A 26,663-nucleotide genomic window follows, 5' to 3' on the forward strand; every position below is an offset into this window, starting at 1 on the left:
GCTGCAGCACTAATTGGTGAAAGCGAATATATGTTTCCTGAGCCAATAAGATTGATTTTTATCATTAAAAATACTTTATTTAATGCACTTCATGGTTTCCTATTTATTGTCCTATGGATTTTCTAGCACATCACACTTTTTTCCAGTTTCTGCATGTTTTGCATGGTTGTTGCATTTCATGTGCCGGAGGGAACGGTTGCTGCATTTACTATTTGATGGTCATAGTGGCTGCATTTGCTAATTTGGAGATATTGTTGCAGCATTTGCCATTTTGAGGGCTCATGATTAATAAATGGTATAATAGCTTCACACAGTTTCTGCAGATTTATCGTCAACACATCCATAATGCGAATCTCCTGTTTCATCACATTATGGCAAAAACGCTGTTTTCTTATGCGTTTGACATTGTTTGGGGAACTTTGTCTAATTAGGAAGCCCTGGCCCACTGCTTACAATTAGCTCCGCCCACTCAGTGTCTTGACTATGCCCATTTTATGTTTGCTGCTTTGCACGTCACACTGATGTAACCCACCCCTGTCCCTGGCTGGGCCTAGAAAAAAATGGTAATTTTAATTCCAGCGATTCCATTGAGATTTGTAGCTATTGGGGACAAGAAAGAGATGATTTGCATATTCAGCAGTGATGCACTACGGGACAACTCAAGGCTCACTCCAACCTGAATAATCTCAAATACCTTCTGTTTTAACTGGTTCCAGTCCACGCTAATTGAAATCTTTACTGTTTGGCACCTGTTATTCCTGCCACAGCATAGATTTCAATTAGCCCGCAGCAGGCTACTGACGATCTCTCTCCACTATAGCTCACTCGGTATGACATCAGAGCTCTGTGAGCCAGTCAGGAGCTGATTTCATTGGCTCCTGACCTCGTGATCACTGTGAACCAATCTCATTGGCCGAGTGAACTTCAGCGATAGGTGAGCGGCGGTAGCAGCGGGTATGTGTGGCGTGATGTCAGTAAGCCAAGCTTTTTGTACCAGCAGTCTATGGTCCTTAAAGGAATCGTCCGTCAAATAATGCTGCCCCATTATATTATTACCCGGGGGTTCCTCCTGCCCCTTGCAGCCATGTCCCACGCTGCAGCTCCGCTCGCAGCCATTGGCCCAGGGTCCGCGCAGGTGCAGAGGCTGACTGCCTCTATTGCACCTGCGCGAGCCCCGCTGTCAATCAATTCCACGTTGTCCATAGTGTACTGCGCAGGCGCAGAACTACTGCACCTGCACAGTACACTGCGGACATGGACTTGAGTGACAGCATCGCCTGTGCAGGCGCAATAGGGGACAACCTCAAGCTCAGCATCTGCACCGATGGGGACCCTAGGCCGGCGGCTGCAAGCGGAACTACTGCGTAGGCCATGTCGACTGTGAGGGGCTGGAGGAAGCCCTGGATATGTATATAATGGGGCAACATTATTTGGCTGATGATTCCTTTAAGGGGCAAGAGAACGCTTCTACTGAAGTGGTTAAAGTGGACCTGAACTCTTGCACAGGACAGAAAGAAAACAAACAGAAATGCACCCTGTATTTCGAGAGTTTAGACTGTCTAATTCCCCCTAAGCACAAATTGTAATTTGATCCCACAGCTGTCTCAGCTGACTGCAACGTCAGAGAGCTAATTTGTAAACACAGGATGTTCATAATATGTCTGCTTCCATGAAAGCAGGAAGTAGAGTCCAACAGGAGAAAAGCGCTATACAAATGTTCGGATTATTATTATTATTATTATTATTAGACATACTGCAGATTTATTGCGGGATTTGTATCAGCTGTAATGAAGACATTTTTCTTTAAAGGTTATTATGCTGTTGCTTATCTTCTAGTGCAGAGAGGAAGTTCTTAGTTCAGGTCCGTTTTAAGAAAGCAAACTTCTGTTTAGCATCTTAGTAAGTTGGCTTGTTGGTCTCTTCAAGCCCCTTACACGTTCCTGGGAGTTCTAGATCACCATGAGCTTGCTGGTCAGTCTGTTAGTCACACAGCATGAAACTTTTGTGTTTGTATTACAGTAGTAGTGTATCCCGGAACTGCACAATGCAGCAGAGTACAAAGGCCAGCCCTACAGTCCCAGGACAGTGACCTGACTGCATCCGCTGCGTCTCCAGCATGCCCCGTACAGTGTGACCCCTCATTGTCCCGCACGTCCAGATTACCTGAAGCCGAAACACACGCCTCCTCTACGCACTCATTGGCTACTTGTGAACATGCTGTGTGTATGGATTGGATGAGGCGATGACGTGGATTAGCTGCTGACGCGTAGTGGAAGGGACGGAGCTGCTGCTGGAGGTGCTGGGAGCTCCGGGCTGCACCCGGAACAAGGAGCGGCAGGTACACAGGACACGGCACGGGGGACTCGGGGAGGCGGTGCACAATGCAGGCTGTCTGGCGGCTTTCCGAACACGCCATGAACGAGGGCGGCTGGAATTCGCCGCTGAGGCCTAAAGGGAGAGGGGCGGAGTTACAGGTGCAGCATCACTCTGCTGACACAACACAAACACGTCTGCGACGCTCTACACGGGACAGCTGCTGGTGGGTGGGCGGCTACGGAGCATAACCTGCTGGGGCTGCTGCAGCTAGAAACTCTTGTTTGTTGTCACTGGAGGTCAGTATGACTACCAGAGAGCTGTGCAACCATTGCTCTGGTCACACTCCCCTGGAGTGTGTTGTCACTTCCAGAGCCAGGCAGTCATTGCTGTGGTCACTGGAGTCTGCTGCAAATACCAGAGCCAGGAAGTCATTGCTGTGGTCACTGTAATCTGCTGCAAATACCAGAGCCTAGCAGTCATTGCTGTGGTCACCGGTGTCTCCTGCAAATACCAGAGCCAGGAAGTCATTGCTGTGTCACTGGAGTCTGCTGTGACTACCAGAGCCAGGAAGTCATTGCTGTGTCACTGGAGTCTGCTGTGACTACCAGAGCCAGGAAGTCATTGCTGTGGTCACTGGAGTCTGCTGTGACTACCAGAGCCAGGAAGTCATTGTTGTGGTCCCTGGAGTCTGCTGTAAGTACCAGAGCCAGGCAGTCATTGCTGTGGTCACTGGAGTCTGCTGTCACTATCAGAGCCAGCCAGTCATTGCTGTGGTCACTGGAGTCTGCTGTGACTACCAGAGCCAGGCAGTCATTTCAGTGGTCACTGAAGTCTGCTGTCACTACCAGAGCCAGGCAATCATTGCTGTGGTCTGCTGTGACTGTGCTGTGTATATGTCTTTTCTGCTACCCGCCTTGATAAAGGGGACCCTGGGTGGCCCCGAAACGATTGTCGGCCTACGCAGGTCAGACAATTTTTTTTCACACATGTGATGGGACAATAAAACTTTACGTGTATTGCTCCGATAAGTCTGTGTGGGGACTCCCTCATGATAACTGTTACTGATAGCCTTGGGGCCCGGCACCAGCTTACCCACTGACGTGAGTGCGGTCATTTGATTAATTGCTGTGACTACCAGAGCAAAACAGTCACTGCTGTGGTCACTGGAGTCTGCTGGAAGTACAAGAGCCAAGCAGTAATTGCTGTGGTCACTGGAATCTGCTGCAAGTACCAGAGCCAGGCAGTCATTGCTGTGGTCACTGGAATCTGCTGCAAGTACCAGAGCCAGGCAGTCATTGCTATGGTCACTGGAATCTGCTGCAAGTACCAGAGCCAGGCAGTCATTGCTGTGGTCACTGGAATCTGCTGCAAGTACCAGAGCCAGGCAGTCATTGCTGCGATCACTGGAATCTGCTGCAAGTACCAGAGCCAGGCAGTCATTGCTGTGGTCACTGGAGTCTGCTGTGACTACTAGAGCCATGCAGTCATTCTTGTGGTCACTGGAGCCAGTCATTGCTTGTGGTCACTGGATTCTGCTGCTGTGATTACTAGAACCATGGTATCTTTGCTGTGGTCACTGGAGCCCAGTGCGGCTACTAGAGCCAAGCAGTCATTAGTTTGGTCTCTGAAGCCTGTTGTGACTATTAGAGGCATGCAATCATTGCTGTGGTCAGTGAAGCCCTGTGTACCCACTAGAGCCAAGCAGGCATTGGTTTGGTCACTGGAGCCTGTTGTGACTAATAGAGCCATGCAATCATTGCATGTGGTCACTGGAATCTACTTTGGCTACTAGAGCTAATTGGTCATTGTGGTGGTCATTGGAGTTATACAGTCATTTCTGTTGCCACTGCAGACTGCTGCGGCTACTAGGTCATGCAGTCGTTGTAGAGCTATGCAGTAATTTCTGATATCACTTTAGCCCTGTCTGCCTTTAAGGCCATGCCACCAGAACAGTATATGATAGAATATGTGAAGAATATTCACATGCACACCCCCACAAATATTATTCACATACACACACATTTTTCACTTTTTTGTTTTATACGCAGAAAAATTTTGTGCTTTACCGCTGCAATAACTAAGCCCCTGGCTCTAAAGTAACTAATGGGCATATTCATCACATATTTCATTTGTACTGAGCGTTTGCTGGACACAATAATGTGTGTATGTGTAAGCATGCATTACATACATACATACATACATACATACATACATACATACATACATACATACATACATACATACATACATACATACATACATACATACATACATACATACATACATTCATTCATTCCATACCTATAATTGTTCATACCCCTGGCAAATTTTGACTTTTATTCAAAAAATTAATTTCTGGTTGATGGGAAATGACATAGGTGTCTCCCAAAAGATAAGACGATGTACAGGAGGCATTATTGAGGGAAAAAACATTTCTCAGTTTTTATTTACATTTGACCAGTGTCCAGTCCAAAATTATTCATACCCTTCACAAGCTGTCACACTTTGTGGGAGAATACAAAGTTCTATACCTTTCCAAATAGGCCAAGCTGTTCTAAAGCATCACAATTACCCTGATTAATTGGAAACAGCTGTTTTGATTAATTAAACAGGTGAAAAACAGCAGCTCTCTGCAGTTGGTTTGTGGGACAGTCATTGCTAAGACAAAGGAGCTCAGTGAGGACCTGCAGCTGTGCATTGTGGCTGCTCACAAGTCAGGAAAGGGCTACAAGGCCATTTCTAAATGTTTTCCAGTTCTAGTGGCTACTGTGCAAAGTATTATTAAAAAATACAATATGTTCTGCACTGTGGAAAATCTCAGAGTATATGGTCAGAAGCCAAAAGTGACACCTGTGCTGGCCATCAGGATAATGAGAGAGGTGATAAAGAATCCAAGGATCACCACCAAGGCCATCCTGGCGAATCTGGGCTCTGTTGTTGGCAATCTCTGAAGGCAGACACTCCAATGGACATAGCACACTGCTGGGTTCCACTGATGCAGCGCAGGGAGGACACCACTTCTCTAGATAAGGCACACAAAAGCTTGCTTGGCTTTTGCAAATGCTCATCTGGACAAAGAAGACGAATTCTGGTCTTCTGTGAAACAAAAATTGAATTGTTTGGTCGCAATGATGTTTTCTTCATTTGGCGTAAAAAAGAAAAAGCCTTCAACCCAAAGAACACCATCCCCACTGTCAAGCATGGTGGTAGGAACCTAATGATTTGGGGTTGTTTTTTCAGTGGACTAGGGAACCTAATCACAGTAAAGAGCATGATGAATAAGAGTAATACATGAGGATTCTCAATGACAAGATCAGGTAGTCTGCAGAGAAACTTGGCCACCAATGGATACTCTAGCATCACTATTACCCAAAACGCACAGAAAAAGTGGTGAAGAAATGGTTAGCAGACAACATTGTTTGGGAGTGGCCCAGCCAGAGTCCTGACTTGAATCCAATTGATAATCTGTGGAGGGAGCTAACGATCAGGGTGATGGCAAGAAGACCCTCCAACCTGAAAGATTTGAAGCTCATTGCTAAAGATTAATGGGCAAAAATACCCATGGAGACATGCAAAAAGCTGGTCTGCAATTATAGGAAGCATTTGATTGCTGTAATAGCCAATAAAGGCTTTTCTATTGATTATTGAGAAGGGTGTGAATAATTTTGGACTGGACACTTATTGCTCAAATGTAAATAAAAGCTGATTTTTTCCCACAATAATGCGTCTTGTACATCGTCTTATTATTTTTTGGGAGACACCTATGTAATTTCCCATCTAAAATTACTTGCTGGTTGAATAAAAGTAACTTTAAGTCAAAATTTTACAGGGGTATAAATCAGGGCTGTGAAGTCGGAGTCGTGGAGTCGGGCAATTTTGGGTGCCTGGAGTCGGAGTCGGGAAAAAATGCACCGACTCCTAATGAATTTGTAACTGTAATTAAAATAGAAAATATGATAAAATGTTCTCTTTCTCAGATAATAGTCATTAAAAATAATGTATATATACAGTAATAGCTGTGCTTAGTCCACAAAAATTAAATAAACCAATCAAAATTAGTTACTTGTGCTGCTTCAATAAAGCAGTCCCCGTATTTTTAAGGTCAGATATACATATCTGATTGTGACTGTATATATGATGTGTACACAGGAATCTCTTATATATACTAAATAACATCTATGCTGTAAGAATAAAGCCTGATGTGTAGCTGTGTCACTAATAGAGATGGTCAATGAGATGGAAATAATTCTGCACTGATGCTGATTTATGCAAATGTATGCACTCCCTTTGCTGATGAAATCAAATAATTTGATATGTTGTTAAAATTTGGTTTGGTGACTACAAATTAAAGGGTACCTGAGACGGATGAAAAGTAAAGTTTTATACATACCTGGGGCTTCCTCCAGCCCCCTTCAGGCTAATCCAGTCCCTCACTGTCCTCCACCACCCGGATCTTCTGCTATGAGACCTGGTAATTCAGCCAGTCAGCGCTGTCCGGCCGCATGCCGCTCCCACAGCCAGGAACATTCTGCACCTGCGCAATAGTGCTGCGCAGGTGTAGTACGCTCCCGGCGGCGTAGTGTGTGCATGCGCACTACGCCCGACTGGCTCAAGTACCTGGACTCATAGCAGAAGATCCAGGTGGCAGAGGAGGACAGCGAGGGACTGATTAGACTGAAAGGGGCTGGAGGAAGCCCCAGGTATGTATAAAACTTTAATTTCATCTGTCTCAGGTTTACTTTGTTACACAGTAGTACTATACTCTACATATGCACTCCCCACAGAGCTGCAGGGAATCCACTGAGAATGTTGTGCACATTGAACACAGAGGTGTTGTCTGTCACCCATAAACCTTGTTCAGATTGTGCATGAAGAATGTGTAATAGAGGAAGAATCTCCTCATTCCCCTGCAGAGTACCTGCACATCACTCTTACATGTACCCACAGTTACATTGTCTAGGGCCTGATCCATGTTCAGATGTGTAATAGAGGAAGAATCCCCTTATTCCCCTGCAGAGTACCTGCACATAATTCTTACATGTACCCACAGTTACATTGCCTAGGGCCTGATAGATGTTCTTTGTTCCGGTCTGTACCTTTTACAAGCACTCTTACCAAGGACTAGTTTTAGTCTAAAGGGAATAAATATAGTAGTCTACATATCCTTCTCACTTCAGTTGCCTTGTAAAATTCCTAAGCGTTGGCAGTTAAGAGACGAATTTCATGTTACATACTTTTAATCAACAAAATTGTAATATGCAAATTAGAGGAGTCGGAGTCGGTGGAATCCTAAACTGAGGAGTCGGAGTCGGTGGATTTTTGGACCGACTCCACAGCCCTGGTATAAATAATTATAGGCAGCACTGTATATCTTCCTCTCAGCCACAAGCTGGTAAATTAAGTTTACAGCTTTTTATTTTTTACTACTACTATTTATTATTAATTTTATTATTATTATATTTTTTTTTTTTTTTTTTTTTTTTTTTTGCTGCTACTGACCCTGGGACATCATAGCACACCTCACAGTAAACTAGACAAGGACCTTCATTCAGTTGTTAATTACAGTATCTCTGGCTGCTCTTCTCTGTCCTGAAATGGACAAACTCCACCCACTGATTATTTTGCATGAGGCCAATATACAGCCTTTGAAGATTGTAGATGTAATGGCCAGAACCTGAAGTCTAGATACTTCGGGATCTGGTAAGCCAATCTGCGAAGTAGATGGCTACTGTGGCCAATAAGCGAAGAACTTCTAGATAACTGACATTATCAGACTTTAGCCAAGCCATAAGGCGACCTGAGGAGAGTTATGGCCCATACTCGCGGGCTACAAATTGTTGCTGTCGCTAGCACACGGGAGCGTGTGCGCGACAGATAGGCGACAGCTCGTCGCCAGGTCCCTCTGCATACACACGGTGGAGGGAACTGGCAACTGATGCGACGGAAGCTGTCGCTGATGTTCCTCCCCTGACCGGAAGCTCAGGGTATTCCCTGCTGGTTGCTGTCGCTAGTCCGCATACACACGCGGACTAGCGACAGTTGCAGCGAAGTTGCGCGGCAACTGTCGCCAGGTCGATTGACCACAACAGTTCGGGATGCGCGCCCGTGTTGCGCCTTATACTCACTGGCGACCTGTCACCGCAACACGCGCGCGCCACGTGGTTGCGGCGACAATTGTAGCCAGTGAGTATGGGCCATTAGCTAGCCAAGTCCCAAAGGGCAAACCAACAAAGTTCAGTGGTGGTGGTATCTGCGATTCCCAGGCTCCTCAACCTGAGCCCCATTTTGCCCCGGGATCCTCTCCACGCTGCACCTTGCACCTCCATCCTCCAAACCCTTTCCCTTTGTCCTCTCACTGTAATGGAAGGAAAATGGACAGTGCAGCCCTACCTGCGCGCCTGTGTGTGGTCTCTGGCTTTTTTTTTATTGCAGCCCCTGTGTTGCCGGTATTTTCTGCCATATGGACAACGTTTTCATACGGCAGGGAATACTGGCAACACAGGATTGGCAATAAAAGCTAGAGAGACCACATACAGGCATGCTGGTAGGGCTGCCCTGTATATTATCCTCCCATCAGAGTAAGAGGACACTGGGAAGTGGAGGAAAAAAGGTGGAGAGGTGAGAGGATACTGGAGCAAAATGTAGCAATGGTTAAAGAGAACCTGAGGTGGATTTGAAGAATATTATCTGCATACAGAGGATGGATCTGCCCATACAGCGCAGCCTCTGTTGCTATCCCAAACCCCCTTAAGGTCCCCCTGCACTCTGCAATCCCTCATAAATCACAGCCATGCTGCTGACAAACAGCTTGTCAGAGCTGGCTGTGTTTATCTCTATAGTGTCAGTCTGCTGCTCTCCCTGCCTCCTGCAGAACTCCAGTCCCCGCCTGCATCCCTTCCCTCCCTGCTGATTGGAGGGAATGGACGGGGGCAGGGACCGGAGCTATGCAGGAGGCGGGGGAGCAGCTGAGACTGACACTACAGATGTTAACACAGCCTCACAGCATGGCTGTGATTTATGAGGGATTGCAGAGTGCAGGGGGACCTTAGTGGGGTTTGGGATAGCAACAGAGGCTGGGCTGTATAGGCAGATCCAGCCTCTGTATGCAGATAACATTCTTTAAACCCACCTCGGGTTCTCTTTAAAGGACACCCGAAGTGAAAATAAACTATTGAAATAAACAATTGTATCTATCTCTTTCTCCTAAAAATAACTTTTTAAGACAGTTTTTTATTTTATATTTATATATTTTTTAAGTTTTTTTACTGTTTTTTTTTATTGTTTTTGCTCAATGACACATTCATTGAAGTATGCCAGAGCTAAAACCTATGAACTATTGACAATTTGTATCTCTCTCCTGCATGTAGAAGCCATTTTCTGCTAGGAAAGTGTTTTATAGTTGTAACTTCTTATTGGTGAGGGTCACACTGTAGTCTGACCTAGTCCTACCTCATACAGGAACTGCCACTTACATACCTGACGTTTAACTCTATCAGGCAGAGAAAGAAAGGAAGGACGAAAGAAAAAAAAAAAAAACACAGCACAGTTATTTGTGTGCTAGACACTGTATATACACATCTATCTCATCATGTCACATGTCACCTCAAGTATCCTTTTTAAAGTGGACCTGATCTCTTGCACAGGACAGAAGGAAAACCGAGAGAAATGCACCCTGTATGTATTTAAAGAATTTAGCCTGTTTAATTCCCCCTCATTTGTGTATAATCACTAGTTGTAATTTGATATCTCTTATGTGTCACATGACTGCCACGGCAGATAAAACAGATAAGCTCATTTGAAAGCACAGGCGGTTAACAATAATGAATCCGGAAGTAGAAACTATGCAGAGTTATTTAAGGATTTGTATCAGCTGTAACAAAAATATTTTTCTTTAAAGGTTATTATGCTGTTCCCTATCTTTTAGAGCAGAAAGGATGTTCTGAGTACAGGTTTGCTTTAAGGAGCCTGAGAATTTCTGTTAACCGCCACCCCTCGGCTTTTCTTTTTTGCCCTATATTCTGGACGTGGCTGGCTAGCTAGCTCGCATCAGGTTGTGTTCTTGCCAGGGAAATTTTGAAAAGAACAAGTGCTTTGCGTATTGGCCACAAAAGTCGGCTACTTTCGTGTATTAGCCGTCCAGAGTGCAATGTGGCCAACTTTGGGATCTGGCCGTAACAGACACAGTATGAATGGCAGCAAAGGTAGCTGCAAATGACTGCAATTAATGCAAAAGTCCTTTTTACAGCTGATTATAATATTTGCTCTATATCTCCAGAACTGATCATGGTAAATACCCGTAGTTCCATAATTCACGATGAAAACATTTTATCTTTATAGGTTTGTGAAAGGTGTATTTTAAAGGATAAATGTATCTACCCACATTGTGTGTGTGGAGTGAGGAACAAAACTAAAGGTGCCCATACACTGGTCGATTTCAGCCATCTATCGATTCTATAGAATCGATTGAATACCAATCAATCGGTTTGCGGCCAATTTTGATCGATTTGATCTGACAGGATGGAAAATCTAGGTTCGATCTGCTGCTGGCAGCATATCGATGGTCCATAGAGTTGCATTGGATCTAATGGTCCAATAATGCATTTAGATTTCATTCTGAAATCTGTTCCTAGTGTGTGGCACATATCAGATTCCTGTCAGATTCAACTTGGTCTGACAGAAATCTTATCTGATAGTCGAATCTGCTGCAAATCTATAAGTGTATGGCCACCTTAAAGTGAACATCCGGACTAAAAATCGACTCAGCAGCACCGAAAAGGCTTTGTGTTTCTTTAACAGTTTCACAGCATCAGAACTTTGTTTCTCTTATACAAACCTCATTTTTAGCTACACAGAAGAAAACTGCCCGGGCTTTTTTCCCCTGATGCTGTGCAAAGCATGATGGGATTTCTGATTTTGTTGTTCTCTTTCTGCTGTTTTGGTGCAAATTTTTTTTTTTACATTTTGAATTTGACATTTGAAGCCTAGCGTGTGCAGCTGAGAGGGGTAATCAGGACACAGGACAGTTGGAACTGTGTCTCCTGCTCCTTGTCACCTCCTTTCAACCAAAAAGATGGCTGCCCCCATGACAAAGATGGCAGCCCCCATGAATCACAAATATTTGCCTGTTCTTTTAAAACAGGGCGAGTAAGAGATTATATTACCAATCTATTCTAATAAACATAACCAATGTAACTTAATGACAGTATGTTTATTTAGGCCGAAGTTCCCCTTTAAGTGAAGAAACATGGGTCCATGTGCAATTAGCTTTTTCCCTGAGGTGGTATTTTCACACTTAAAGCCCCATACACACGCTCAACAGCGTTTTTTTATGCAGCACAATTATCGAACAACTTTTGTTGTGAAACAAGTTGATCAACCAAAAAAAAAAAAAAAAAAAAAAAAAAAAAAAAAAAAGCTGCCTGCTATTGTTCACACAACTGATAAAACGTCTTGAAGCTGCCATATTAATTTCCTTTTAAACAATACCAGTTGCCTGGCAGCCCTGCTGATCTATTGGGCTGCAGTAGTGTTTGAATAACAGCAGAAACAAGCATGCAGCTAATCTTGTCAGATCTGACAATGTCGGAAACTCCTGATCTGCTGCATGCTTGTTCAGGGTCTATGGCTGAAAGTGCTAGAGGCAGAAGATCAGCAGGACTGCCAGGCAACTGGTATTGCTTAAAAAGAAATAAATATGGTAGCCTCCATATCCCTCTTATTTCAGTTGTCGTTTGAAGATAAGATGAAAATGTTTTTCCTATGAGTAAACTTTTGAACACTATGAACAGATTGTGTAGTTAAGCTTTCATACTACATAGAATAGTTTAAATTGGCCATTCATAATTGGATGTGTGTTTCAAGCTTTAGTTAATCGTTAACTGTCATTATATCCTATGTCTTCACATGTTGTATCAGTCTGTTATTTGATGCAGTTATTCCATTGCAGGCATGGGTCAGGAAGCGGGAAAAGCTGCCTGGCCTAAACCTTCTGGGGGATATCAGACGGTTACGGGGAGGCGATATGGAAGAAGACATGCATATATTAGCTTCCGACCATCTCTGGAGAGCCCAAACAGGGCCTCTGTCCAGCAGAAGAAAGAATCTGAAGGCCTGGAGCTGGGCAGTGTGCAGAAGGAAAATGACCTAAGTGTGTGATTTATTATTATTATTTTTTTTGTCCTTTTAAATGTTAACCTGCATGTATTTCATAGCTGGTGTGGTACAGAACTAATAAGCAATAATAGTAAGGGCAGTAATAAGAATGAGGAAGCCTGAAGTGCAAGGAATATATATAAGTTGCTGTTTACAGTTTATTTGTAAAAATACTATTTACCTGCCTGTGTGCTGCTCTTGTCTCTGGTGTCTGGTACATAGAGCCAGTGGGGTCAGACCAACTCATATGCATAGTGATCGTGGTCTCACACTAAATGCAGAGAATTAACTTAACAGCCATGCAAATAACACACAAAGGCCTCAATTCACTAAGATCATGCTGGAGATAAGGCAAGAGAAAACTTACCTGCACTAGTAAGAGAGTTATCTTATCTCTTCATTCCTTACGTTACCTCCTCTGTAGTTATTTTCACACACAGTTAATGAACAGCCTGTCTTTAACTCTGGAGTTATTTTAAGGATTAAAGAGTTAACTTAAAGACAGAAGAGGTAACTTTAGGTTTGCCTGAGGTAAAATGTTTCCTGAATACTGCATGCCTTATCACCATGGTAACAACTCTAGAAGAGTTATTAAAGACAGGAGATAAGCTTAGTGAATTGAGGCCAAAGCCTTTTGGTCCAGGTTATTTTTTATTTGTAAATTGTGAATCTCCAATTTTCAGTTAAAAAATGGAAACAATGGCCTCAATTCACGAAGATTATGCTGGAGATAAGGCAAAAGATAACTTGCCACCACACAGTGAGAGATTTATCTTATCTCTTCATTCCTTAAGTTACCTCCTCTGTAGTTATTTTCACACACGGTTAATTGTCTTTAACGTTAGACTTCTGGAGTTATTCTAAGGATTGAAGAGTTAACTTAAAGACAGAAGAGTTAACTTTAGGTTTGCCTGAGGTAAAATGTTTCCTGAATACTACATGCCTTATCACCATGGTAACAGCTCTAGAAACGTTATTAAAGGCAGGAGATAAGCTTAGTGAATTGAGGGATTGTCTATGAACCTAATAACCAGGTGGAACTCTACTGAGATCTTGATATCCAGTGACTTGTAGCATTGCACTTTGGCCAGAAAATTGATTTCGTGAATGCAAAGTGTCTGATGGGAAAGAACTAGTAATCCCTGATTCTTTTCAAGAATCCATTCCCAAACCCACTCTCCACGCGTGCACTCTGCAGAGACGCTGCACGCCCCTGTGCACATCACACGTGTGCACGCGCATGACCGACGCGTGACCCTGTGATCGCCATGCTCCCTCCCCTCTCTATTACTGGGGGGGGGGGGGTGTTGTGATTTACGTGGCATGGACTTAGCTGCTGTGCGTGCAGCTGCGTCTACACCGTTCATTACAGCTGCCTTTTACTTATACAGGTTCCTCCCATCTTACCATTGCTAGCTCTACATTGGTAGGAAGTAGTGATATTGTTTGGATTCTGACTTTCAGTGAGTTGCTCCTTTGCCCGCATTGCATCACATTTTTGGTTGTGTTATGTGCATGTTCTAACGCAACACAGTGCCTCAGTGTGAAACTAGCATTAGGCTCCTTTTTCAAGGGAAGCTGAAGGTGGTAATTTTACCGCCAGTCAGCTTCGCCCCTGCACCAGCCGGGCGCTCCTCCTGTCCCTACTTCTGACTGCTGCCATCCTCTTGGGACCCTGGTTTGCTAACTATATGCTGGGTTACATTGATTATCCCTTGCTAGTGCAAGGGTCCAACACTATGGTAGGGAGACTGTGCTGTGCTAAGGTTAGTACCTTAGCACAGCACAGTCTCCCTACCATAGTGTTGGACCCGGGTCCTTCACCGCAGAGGAGATTTCCTTCTCCTCTTGTTGCATGCGGTTATTCAGAGGGAGCAATTAGTTTACAACAGGGATGATATGTTTGGCTACCTCCGCTTTTTGTGTAGTACCGGTAGGTATGCTTTGTTAATGTTTTTTTATGTTTTTTGAAATCTGTATCAAATGTGTATAAATAAAATTGTTGATAATACATGCAGTGTTCCTTGTTCTACTATTGTATTTCACTAGCCGGGTGCTTGGTGGCATTCTGCATGGGTGTTTCAAAGGCAACACGTCATGAAAGTTACATCGAAGTGTGGCAGTTGCCATCCTCAGCAGTGACATGTTGTGTATTTTTGCTGCTGGTTAACACTGCTGCATGTCCATCCTGCAACCAAGTACTGTATGTTGCATTATTGATCAGAACCCCATTTTAAGTTTGTTTTAAACCAGATGAAATATATTTACACTAACAAATTAAACCCTTTTATAAAAATCTCACTGAGTGGGTCTTAATTTCCAATCCTATGTCAGGCATTGACTTTCTACTCCATAGGGCCAGTGTCAAACGACGCAGAGGGCCCTGGCACACTGGAGAGCAATTTGCAGGTTGTTTGGATTTTAATGCAAGTCAATGGAAACTTTCTTTAAAAAAAAAAAAAAAATCACCTCCACCCCCCCCCCCCCCCCAAACTCTTCCCGGTGTGCCAGGGCCCTTTGAAAACTTGCTTCTGCTAAATGACGCTATTGCCATCTAAAATACTGCACAGCGCCAGTCCCTTCAGTTCAAAGTGTCGGACTAAGTCCAACACTATGACCGCTGTTAGCCCCACCCCCCCACCGCTCTGCCACATAATATAAATATTATGTGGGCACATTTGGGCTGATCACTAAGGGTCACTGTTGCCAAGTGTAGTCCAGTATGGCATCTCCCTGTCACTTTAATTCAGGGGTCCCCAAACATTTTGGGTCGAGGGCCGGGGCAAAATACTTCAGAGTCCTGGGGGGCCATATTATACATAAAATGATGTCTTTGCGGGCCAGACAGTGAAGCATACCCAGGTGACAACCTGAAGTCCAGTTGGACAGCAGTGTCACCTGAAGTGGAATTTGATTGGAATCCAGCAAATTACTGCTTTCGGGCTTCCATGTGGATGGGTGGTTCCAGCTCTTCTATTCTTTATGTGGACCACCAATACTTAAAGCGGAATATAACCCTGCATTTCAACTTTGCTCTAAAACATTATTTACAGTATAATTTATGCAACCAGCATTTTTTTTTTTTTTTACTAGACCAGCATTGGAAGGGTTACACAGGGCTTTAAAGTCCCTAGAGATTTCTGCAGACGCATCCGAACTTCAGTTAGATACTTTTTGTTTACAAATATGTATCTTTTAAGTGTTTATTGTGACTCATCTCTCTCACTGAGAAGGAGCTTGGAGGACAGCCAAAGAGTGTGTAACTGTTTATCAATACATACATCTAACTAAATAGAATGTAACTATCTGAACATCTGCACGAAACTTAAAACCTCTGTGTTTAACCCTTCCAATGCTGGTCTAGTAAAAAAAAAAATGCTTTTTGCATATAATATGCTGTAAATAATGTTTTAGAGCAAAGTTGAAATGCAGGGTTATATTCCGCTTTAAAGATGTAGCTGACAGCATCTATAAGTAATACATTTTCTGTGTGGAGGGCCAGTAAAAAAGCTTCAGGGGACCGCATTTGGCCCACGGGACTTAGTTTGAGGACCACTGCTTTAATCCCTTCCAGCACCACGCAGTGACATGTTAAAAGAAATTACACTGGCATGTGTGCAAGGGGGTGGAGCGCCAGTCTCCCCCCCCCCCCCCTTCTCCACTGGGTCATCTCCTTGCCCTAGTACAAGGAGGCACAGCAGATCCTCCAGCAGCAGCACTCCCTACCGCTGGGGGGACGTTGATGATCGTGAAATAGGATTGGAAAGGGTTAACATCCGTAATTATAGGGAACAAGTGCTGCTCAGACATACTGTTCAGATGTAGCTGAGAAGTGATCTATTTATGAGGTATAACCTCTCGGCAATTAAATGCAGGTGCACAAATAAAAGGTATGAGTGGTTGGCATAAATGCATTTACTTGTTTATGGCTTAATGCAGTGCGTAATTATAAACAGAGGCTGAATTAAGTTGAATGTGTTTTGTTGGATGAATATATGGAATATCATGTTAATCTTGCAAGAAATGGACATTATTCCAAGAGAACATATAATTGGTTAGTTTATGTCTATGTATATTTTTATGTCATAGTTTTTGTAAACAGTTTCTGTGTGTATCTTTTTATTTATACCTATATTGTGTCTTTTTCTCTCTAGCTTCCAGAGAAAGCCATGATTCATCACTTCTTGACATTGGCAGTGTTGTAACCGCTGCTTTTCAAGACAGCAGAACATTGGATTCTAATAATACTTTGTCTCTATTTTCTGAATCTTTTAAACCTAGCTTGCCCTCCTTCCCAATGTTGGAAGACACAAGGGGATGTCAGTCTTTAAATAATAGCAATGACTGTAAGGAAGGCAACAAAACCTTTCTGATGCATACTCCAGTGGAACACCCACCCCCCTCGCATCAGAGCGGCAATTCCTTTGTGAATATTGACTCTTTCGAGCCAGACAGTAGCGAAGGGGAAGAAAATGTTGGCCTTTGTGAGGATTTTTCTTTAAAAAGTGAGTCGTGGAGGAATATGCAACTTGTTAATAAAGCTCTAGATAAACTCCAAAGAGAGGTACTTTCGGAATGTTCTACCATAAATCACAGTTATGCAGAGGAGAGTATATGTCAGGGGATTGCATCAATATCAAAGTATTCCAACCTAGACCTGTATACTGCTCCATGGAGTTTGTCTGCTAGTTCTGTGTCTGAGGATGAAGCCATAGGTATCAGTAGCGCAGAGCTCTGTGAATTCCAGCAGAAGAATACTAGACCTGATTTAATATCGAAAACCGAAATGTGTAGTGAAACCAATGCAGGACATGCCAAAACTGACCCAACTAGTGAACCAGTTGTGCGGCCTAAAATTAGAAAACCACATCCCTCAGTATCTTCTGGAAAAATTTCACTGGTAACCGATGAGAATGGAAAAGAAGCAAAAAACTCTAGAACAGATAAACGGGAACGGCAGGCTCGTTTACCAAAGTCTTTCAAAGCTGAAGAACTTCCAATTACTAAAGAAACAGAAAGTGGTCATGCTGAAGGCTCCCGAAGGAAGCTGAAGGGCGCTAGTAAGGATAATCCACCTGTAAAGGAAGACAAACCGCTAGTGGATGACACATTTTGGGATGATTTTGAAGTGTATGGCTTGAAAATGATGGATCCAGGGAAAGATGAAGACAGGTAGGATAGCCTTGTTTTGATTAAAATGTACTCGAGGTGGCGTAGGGGTGGGGGGGGGGGTAGGGGGGATCGGATACAGAGGCATGTTCCCTGCTCCATGACATGTCTCTGTGTCCCATATGCGCCGCTCTCTGCCCCCCTGCGCCCTGCTGTCAGCCCCCGAAATTACTGACATTCAGCTTGTCGCAATCTCAATGGGAAAGGGCGTTTCATGCAGGAGAGGGACTCCCTGCTAAACACCCACTGGGTTATTTCCTGATGCCCCTTCCCCACCTGCCATTGGGCAACCTTGCCTCTCCTCGGCCATTCCCACTCCCCTCCCCCCCCCCCCCCCCCACACCTCCCTGAGCTCTGCTCTGTGATCAGAGAGACAGAGCAGAGCTTCCAGCATCGTGACCCCAGAGATCACGATACTGAAACTAAAGGACTGCAGGCCACGGAAACTTCGGGGATAGTGGCTACCTGATCCATTTTTTTAACTTAATAATCACAACCTCAGGTTCTCTTTAAAGTGACACTTAAGCCTGAAAGAAAAAAACAGTTTTACTCACCTGGGGCTTCTACCAGCCCCTTGCAGCCGTCTTGTGCCCTCACAGTCACTCACGGATCCTCCGGTCCCACGCCGCCAGCTAGTTTTATTTTCGGCAAAAGGCCTGGCCACCGTCTGCTTATTCCTGTTCCAATCTGCAATAGGACTCTAATGCTGATGGGAATGCAAAGAAGCAGACGCATGGCCAGGCCTGCGCAGTGCGTCTGTCGGCCGAAAATGAAACTAGCTGGCGGCGTGGGACAGGAGGATCCACGAGTGACTGCATATAGTGGAGGAAATAATGATTTGACCCCTCACTGATTTTGTAAGTTTGTCCAATGACAAAGAAATGAAAAGTCTCAGAACAGTATCATTTCAATGGTAGGTTTATTTTAACAGTGGCAGATAGCACATCAAAAGGAAAATCGAAAAAATAACCTCAAATAAAAGATAGCAACTGATTTGCATTTCATTGAGTGAAATAAGTTTTTGAACCCCTACCAACCATTAAGAGTTCTGGCTCCCACAGAGTGGTTAGACACTTCTACTCAATTAGTCACCCTCATTAAGGACACCTGTCTTAACTAGTCACCTGTATAAAAGACACCTGTCCACAGAATCAATCAATCAAGCAGACTCCAAACTCTCCAACATGGGAAAGACCAAAGAGCTGTCCAAGGATGTCAGAGACAAAATTGTAGACCTGCACAAGGCTGGAATGGGCTACAAAACCATTAGCAAGAAGCTGGGAGAGAAGGTGACAACTGTTGGTGCGATTGTTCGAAAATGGAAGGAGCACAAAATGACCATCAATCGACCTCGCTCTGGGGCTCCACGCAAGATCTCACCTCGTGGGGTGTCAATGGTTCTGAGAAAGGTGAAAAAGCATCCTAGAACTACACGGGAGGAGTTAGTGAATGACCTCAAATTAGCAGGGACCACAGTCACCAAGAAAACCATTGGAAACGCATTACACCGCAATGGATTAAAATCCTGCAGGGCTCGCAAGGTCCCCCTACTCAAGAAGGCACATGTGCAGGCACGTCTGAAGTTTGCCAATGAACACCTGAATGATTCTGTGAGTGACTGGGAGAAGGTGCTGTGGTCTGATGAGACCAAAATAGAGCTCTTTGGCATTAACTCAACTCGCTGTGTTTGGAGGAAGAAAAATGCTGCCTATGACCCCCAAAACACCGTCCCCACCGTCAAGCATGGGGGTGGAAACATTTTGCTTTAGGGGGTGTTTTTCTGCTAAGGGCACAGGACAACTTAATCGCATTAACGGGAAAATGGACGGAGCCATGTATCGTGAAATCCTGAACGACAACCTCCTTCCCTCTGCCAGGAAACTGAAAGTGGGTCGTGGACGGGTGTTCAGCACGACAATGACCCAAAACATACAGCAAAGGCAACAAAGGAGTGGCTCAAGAAGAAGCACATTAAGGTCATGGAGTGGCCTAGTCAGTCTCCGGACCTTAATCCAATAGAAAACCTATGGAGGGAGCTCAAGCTCAGAGTTGCACAGAGACAGCCTCGAAACCTTAGGGATTTAGAGATGATCTGCAAAGAGGAGTGGACCAACATTCCTCCTAAAATGTGTGCAAACTTGGTCATCAATTACAAGAAACGTTTGACCTCTGTGCCTGCAAACAAGGGTTTTTCCACTAAGTATTAAGTCTTTTATTGATAGAGGGTTCAAATACTTATTTCACTCAATGAAATGCAAATCAGTTACTATCTTTTATTTAAGGTTATTTTTTCGATTGCAGTATAGTCTACATACTTATAAAAAAAAGCCTAGTCCACCTAATCCCTCTTCTGTTGGGTGATTAACCCTTTTGTGACCTGCACAGCAACTATAGTTCATCAGTTTCCTCTTGCTTATGGTGCAATAAATCATTTAACGCTTCATTACACCCTGCTCAGTGTGTTTGTGAAAACCATATGTATCACACATTACCCATTACCCTGCCCACAATAAGAAGCTATGTTTCACACCAGAAAGTATAAAACCATTTAAAAAAAATAATGGTAATGTGTACAGCGCTCACTCTGTGCGCTCAGAATACAGAATAATTATAACATAGAAACATGCATCAACTGCTGATAAAGCCAAATTGGCGCTTATACAGACCAAGGTATAAGATATACGTCTCTATAGCTTAGCAAACAATTAAACATCAAAGTCCACTCCACAGAATCGATATGATGCGCCACCACAAAAGGGTATTTGCTTCTAGACACCTCCGCAATAATTAGCATACAGTTATACTCTCACCAGTGTTTAGAGGCTGGTAACAAGAATGCCAGCAATCTCGCTTTTGTATCTCTCACCGCTATTCAGATGGACTTCTTCCTGTAAATCACTCAGAGACAAGAGGGGGGATACATAGCGTAAACCAGTTTGGATACCAGTATAACAACGATCCCTCCACCAGTGCTGTTAAATACTTGTATGGCACCCTTTTAAGTATTGGTGTATCCGCATGCAGCCCGTGACACCACACTAACTCAAAATGCGCTCACCAGATCCTTATGCTGACCCTCTTAAGACCAGCTGTAGCGCTTGTGATGCCCGCTGTTGCTAGGTTTACACTCGTGCCATGGCTGTATTCCTTAAGAAACTCAAATGAAAGCTCCCATAGCATAATTCCATTTAATAAAACTTGTAGATACATAAAAATTGCACTGAGTTTAGGCGTGATAAAGGGCTTTTCACCAGCGTGCTAACTGTTAGCACGGCTTTGTGAATCAGACCCATAGAGTTCAAGCTATGTCTCATCAGACCAGAGAATTTTGTTTCTCATGGTTTGAGAGCCCTTCAGGTGCCGTTTGGTAACCTGCAGGTGCGCTGTCATGTGCTTTTTACTAAGAAGTGTCTCAGTCTGTCTGCTAAACCATACAGGCCTGATTGGTGGATTGCTGCAGAGATCGTTGGCCTTCTGGAAAATTCTCCTCTCCACAGAGGACCTCTGGAGCTCTGACAGAGTGACCATCGGGTTCTTGGTCACCTCCCTGACTGAGGCCCATCGCTCAGTTTAGATGGCCAGCCCGCTCTAGGAAGAGTCCTGTTGGTTTGGAACTTTTTCCACTTATGGATGATGAAGGCCACTGTGCTCATTGGGACCTTCAAAGCAGTAGAAATATTTCTGTATCCTTACTCAGATTTGTACCTTGAGACAATCCTGTCTCGGAATTCTACAGACAATTCCTTTGACTTCATACTTTGTTTGTGCTCTGACCTGAAATGTCAACTGTGGGACCTTCTATAGAAAGGTGTGTGCCTTTACAAATCATGTCCAGTCAACTGAATTTACCAAAGGTGGACTCCAAATAAGTTGCTGAAACATCTCAAAGATGATCAGGGGAAATGGGATGCAACTGATCTTAATTTTGAACATCATGGCCAGGGATGCTCACCGGATAAAATCCGAATGAGTTTCATTCAGATTTCATCCAGGTAATTAAAGCACCTGAGCGAGTGTGCCAGAGGGAATTAAACTTAGCGAGCAGTCATCTTCTTTAACCCATTCCAAGCCGCGTCACATGACTACTACTCTTCCTCCTTCAACCCAGAAGGAGGAAGTGTTTTGTAGTCACGTGACGCAGCTTGGAATGCAGCGTGGGACGGGTTAAAGAAGATGCCTGCTGGGTAAGTTTAACCCCCTCTGGCACACTTGCTCAGGTGCTTTAATTACCTAGATGAAATCCGAATGACACTCATTCGGACTTCATCCGGTGAGCATTCCTGATCATAGCAAAGGCTGTGAATACTTATGTACATGTCCTTTCTCCGTTATTTTTTTATTTAAAAAAAAATTGCCAAAACCTCTGTCACGGAACAACCGTGAGAAACGCGGGCGAATTGGAAGGAGCCGCGCAGTCCAATTTCTGATCGCTGTCTGGCTAAATTTGTGCAGTCATTACAGGAATCAGAAATTGACATTACTGTTTTTTTAAAGTATGTTTTTCTCCCCTGTCCCTGACTTAGATGCAGGATGTCTTTTGATGTGTTAATTAGCTTAGAATGTTTATCTTTCATTACCTCTCTAGTCACCAGCTGGGGACTCTATTCAGAAAAGGCTTCCCTCCCCAGCAGGAGGCTACTCCAAACCTACTTTCCCCCCAGACTTCTTGGCACCGATGAATGGCCAATCTGAAAGCCGGGGTGGTATGATTTCCTGTCGGTATCCGAAAACCGAATATCACACAGCTATGAAATTCGTATAGTCTTATTCGGTAAAATCTGGCCATCGTGCTGATATGAAATACATTGTGATGGCCCGTCCGGTTATTGAGGTGACCCTTCTCAAGAACTGGGTCCGCTGCCCTAGCCATGTCTGATGTCATATTAATCTGTATTTTCCGACAAGTATGAATCTGTTACCCCCTAAATATAATCTCTCAGAGGGAATGAACTGTCATTGGTTGGTAATCAGAGAATCAGAATCTTTATTTCGCCAAGCACGACTGGGTCGTGCCCGGAATTGGGCTTGGCACGTACAGGGTACTGATACACGATAAACAGTGTTTACAGGACAGGACAGCAGTAGGAACAGAACATTTACAGAATTAGAACGTTATATAACATTTATGCAGAGGGAGACACTGTGGCATAAATTACAATACAAAAAAAAAAACAAAAGGTACGCTTGAGCTGGAGCGCCGTCTATGTGCAGAGTGCTTCTGTGCGTCATGGTATTGTGGGGGTGGGCATTTCCATGGAGAGAGTTCAGGAGGTTGACAGCCGAGGGAAAGAAGCTGTTCTTATGTCTTGAGGTCCTGGTGAAGATGGATCGGAACTGGAGCTTCCGGCTCGAGGGGAGCGGATTAAAGAAGCGGTGGCCTGGGTGTGAGGGGTCGTTGGCGATCTTTAATGCTCTGGTGTTCAGCCTGAAGTGGTAGAGGAGGTCCAGAGTGGGGAGAGATCTCCCGATGATCCTCTCCGCAGATTTGATGACTATCTGCATTTTGAGCTTGTCGCTGGCGGAGGAGCTGGCGTACCAGACCAGGATGGACGAGCATAGGACGGATTCGATCGTGGCCGAGTAGAAATTTGACAGGAGTTTTGGGGCCATACCAAACTTTTTCAGTTGGCGGAGAAAGAAAAGTCTCTGTTGGGCTTTCCTCTGTGTTGAGACAGTGTTGGTGTTCCACCTCAGGTCGTTGGAGATAGTTGTGCCCAGTAGGCGGACGCTGGGGACTCTTTCCACTTCCATGCCATCAATGTGGATTGGAGGTGGGGTAGAGGCGTGCCTCCTGAAATCAACGATCATCTCCACCGTTTTTGCTGTGTTTAGGACCAGACCGTTCTCTCTGCACCAGCGGCATATGCTTTCGACCTGGTGGCGGTACGTTTTTGGTGATGAGCCCTACAATGGTCGTGTCGTCGGCAAATTTGATTACTTTTACCGAGACTGACGTGGATTCAGAGGGGGCTGGCATTGCCACACCCCCAAACCAGCTTCAGCAAAAGTATCTGCGAGGGGCCCTCCCCTCAGTCCTCATTCCATCTGTACAGAGCTGTCTGGTGCTAGCCAGAGGACACATGGCTAGCGGCCATCTTGATCGGCCATCTTGTCTAAACTGAACAAAGGACATTTTCCATATTGCTTGGATTTTAAATTTGCTGAACTGAACAAAAGGAACTCTACAAGTTTTCCCAGAACGGGCATATTTCCACAAACCCTAAGTATTTTCTCCCTTTTTTTATTTCATACTGGCTATTACTGTTTTAATAATTGTTGATTTTAATAATTGTCTGTATAAATTATATTGCTTTCAATAAACCGACGCTATCGTCAGTTGTTGTTCCAGCTACCCTATTATTCAGCATACACAGGAACTGAACTCAGATCTCTGAAGAGACGCTACTATTGTTGATATCTAGACAGAATAGAGTGTGTTTAACCGTTTTATTTGCAGGACTAGTCAGTCAGCAGGCTCCTCTGTCCCATGGTAACAGAGGTGGTGGCAGTGATACCCTGAACTAGTGTGTAAAGTTGTATTTCCGTAACCCACAGGCTCCCTTCTGGTCGGGCTGCTGCCCAAATTTCTGTCGGTTTTTGCGCAAAGATCGCGACCAAAGCTTGCATGGTCTGTGTGCTGAAACCGATTGGAAGGCAATTTGCGGTCTGACCACTCGGGCTCCTGTGACAGCGTTTGGCAGCGGTTGGGACCTGTGTTGTGCTGAAAGTATCTAAGATAGCGCTAGCGCTATCAAGAAACGAACTAATTTGTTGGTGTAGCTGGAAGGCAATATATTTTTTATATATACAGAGAGACTGTGTAACCAGTACCCCTCCCCAAAAGTTTTATTTTATTTGGCATGGAAATGTCCGGGAACTACCAGCAAATGTGCGTGGCAGACCTGCAAACTCTTTGATAAGCGAGAGGCATTGAAGTCGGCCGCAAGAAACACCAGTACCTGGTAACGGACTTGTTTCACTGGGATACCCAGCAACTGCGGGAGCTGGATGTGTTCGCTGAAGTGGACGCCGGCCCACCAGACTCTCGTCGAGGGGAGCCAGAGGCTGAAGATCCTAGGCGTACAGTGGTTGAGCAACCTGCGGACCCTGTTGCAACAGTTACGCCAGAGACTGTCAGTATAGACCCCAATACCAGAGTTCCTGTAGGTACTAGCCCGGAACCGGCCAGTACTGGACTGTCCGTTTGTACTGATCTGCTAATGCAGCAGGCATTACGACAGCTGATGGAGACGGACCTGGACAAGTACCTGCAGTACATGGAAGCCCGGGAGGAGCGGGAACGCCAATCTGCAGAACGCCACGCGGAGAGGGATGCCGCTGAGCGAGAACGGGAGCGCCAACGACAGCATGAGCTAAACATGGCAAAAGTGCAACAGGCCAGCCGGAGTTCTTCGCCCAGCCTCCCTGCTGAAGGAGCTGCATCACCCGTAAGTGTAAAATTTAAATTTGCTAATATTGAAAAAGACACTGACATTGACTTGTTTTTGCGGTCTTTTGAAAAAGCATGCCGTCAGTATCGTCTGTCCCAAGACCAGTGGGCCAGACATCTGACACCTTTTGTTGCGCTACAAAGCGCTTGATGCTTTCGCGGAGTTACCTGCGAAAAAAGATGATTATCCCGCTATAAAAGACGCTATCATTACCATATACCAGCTGACTCCAGAAGCCTATCGCAAAAAGTTCAGGGCCTGGCAGATAATGTCTTCTGACTCGTATCGAGATGTGGTCAGCAGCTTGCTCACCACACTCCGCCAGTGGACTCTAGGCCTCACCAAAGGGTCTTATGGTGTCCTGGAGGACTTGATAGTCCTGGAACAATTTCTGAACATTTGCCCTGCTGATGTACGACAGTTTGTGCTTGAGCGCAAGTCTGCGTCAGCAACTGTCGCTGCAGACCTCGCTGAAACCTTTGCAACTATGCGGGTGCCTGACACACGCAGAACTGCACCATCCAGCTGAAGAGGAGGTCAGCCCAATACTCTGGCAGACTCTCCTGCCCCTGTGAGCCGTCAGCCACAGAGGCCACCCAGTGCAGCTGCTGCACCCAGGCCTGCAGCCACTGCAGAGGTCACCTGTCACTACTGCCGCCAGCCCAGACACATGAAATTCGACTGTCCGGAGCGGAGACGCACACCACCAGCACCTGCAGCACCTGTATCACCTGTACCTCACCCACAGCAGAGGCAACACGCCAGCGAACCACAGCCTGGATCATCAGATTTTGTTCTGTTTGCCCGCGGAAAGGAAATCTGCGACCGAACCGACCAGCAGCAGCCTGTTAGAGTGAACGACAAAGTTGTCACCGGATTCCGAGACACTGGAGCTGACATCACGTTAGTTCATTCACACCTTGTACCAAAGGAGAGCATCAGCTCCAGACGATCCCTTGCCCTTACTGGAGTAGAGGGCACTCTTTCTCACTTTCCCCAAGCTCGGGTGTCCATCGACTGGGGGGTGGGAGTTCAAGAAAGGGTTGTTGGGGTTGTGAAGGATCTCCCAGTCCCTGTGTTGCTGGGGACTGATTTGGGCAAGCTTGTGTCCTACTACTAACCTGCCACGACCGCCTTGTCGCTCACGGAAGGAGACGGACTCTCCACCCACCACCAGGTACTTTATACACTTGGGGGAGCACCAGGGGGAGGTGGGTTGAATGTGCCCAGTTCAAGGGGACCCGGTTCAATAGTGCCTGCTTCAAAGGCACCTGAGTTTGATGTACAGACTGTCTGTTGTGATGATGATGTAACTGTACCTGAGTTTACTGTACAACCTGTCTGTAATGGAAAAATGTCTATACCTGTCAATGTCATTAATGCATGCAACGATGATTTGAGTAATGCCCGTCTGTGCCATTCTGAAGGTGTACCTGTGCTAGCAGTACCGCGCAGCTGTACTGCTCAGAACCCGAGCTCTGAACAGGTGGAAGGGGTTCAGGCCTCCTCCCCCTTCTCTGACCGCTGGGATGAGACCTTTCAGCCGCTGGCCTCGTGTGACATGAGCCAGTTGGC

General features: G+C 45.0%; 1 protein-coding gene across 2 annotated transcripts in view; it reads left to right on the forward strand.

Moving 5' to 3' along the window:
• Positions 1–2,230: 2,230 nt before the first annotated feature.
• Positions 2,231–26,663, forward strand: part of PJA2 (praja ring finger ubiquitin ligase 2) — an 88,543-nt gene continuing 64,110 nt past the window's right edge. The window contains exons 1-3 of one of the 2 annotated variants that reach the window (XM_068247394.1): positions 2,231–2,338; positions 12,263–12,463; positions 16,623–17,640. In XM_068247394.1, coding sequence (XP_068103495.1) covers positions 12,265–12,463; positions 16,623–17,640 — 1,217 coding nt within the window. In that variant the 5' untranslated portion in view covers positions 2,231–2,338; positions 12,263–12,264. Of the gene's footprint in view, positions 2,339–2,470; positions 2,613–12,262; positions 12,464–16,622; positions 17,641–26,663 lie in introns of those variants that run through there. The other variant, XM_068247402.1, reaches the window with a different exon arrangement.

The sequence above is a fragment of the Hyperolius riggenbachi genome, chromosome 1 (genome assembly GCF_040937935.1).
Source record: "Hyperolius riggenbachi isolate aHypRig1 chromosome 1, aHypRig1.pri, whole genome shotgun sequence".
NCBI classification, from domain to species: Eukaryota; Metazoa; Chordata; class Amphibia; order Anura; family Hyperoliidae; genus Hyperolius; species Hyperolius riggenbachi.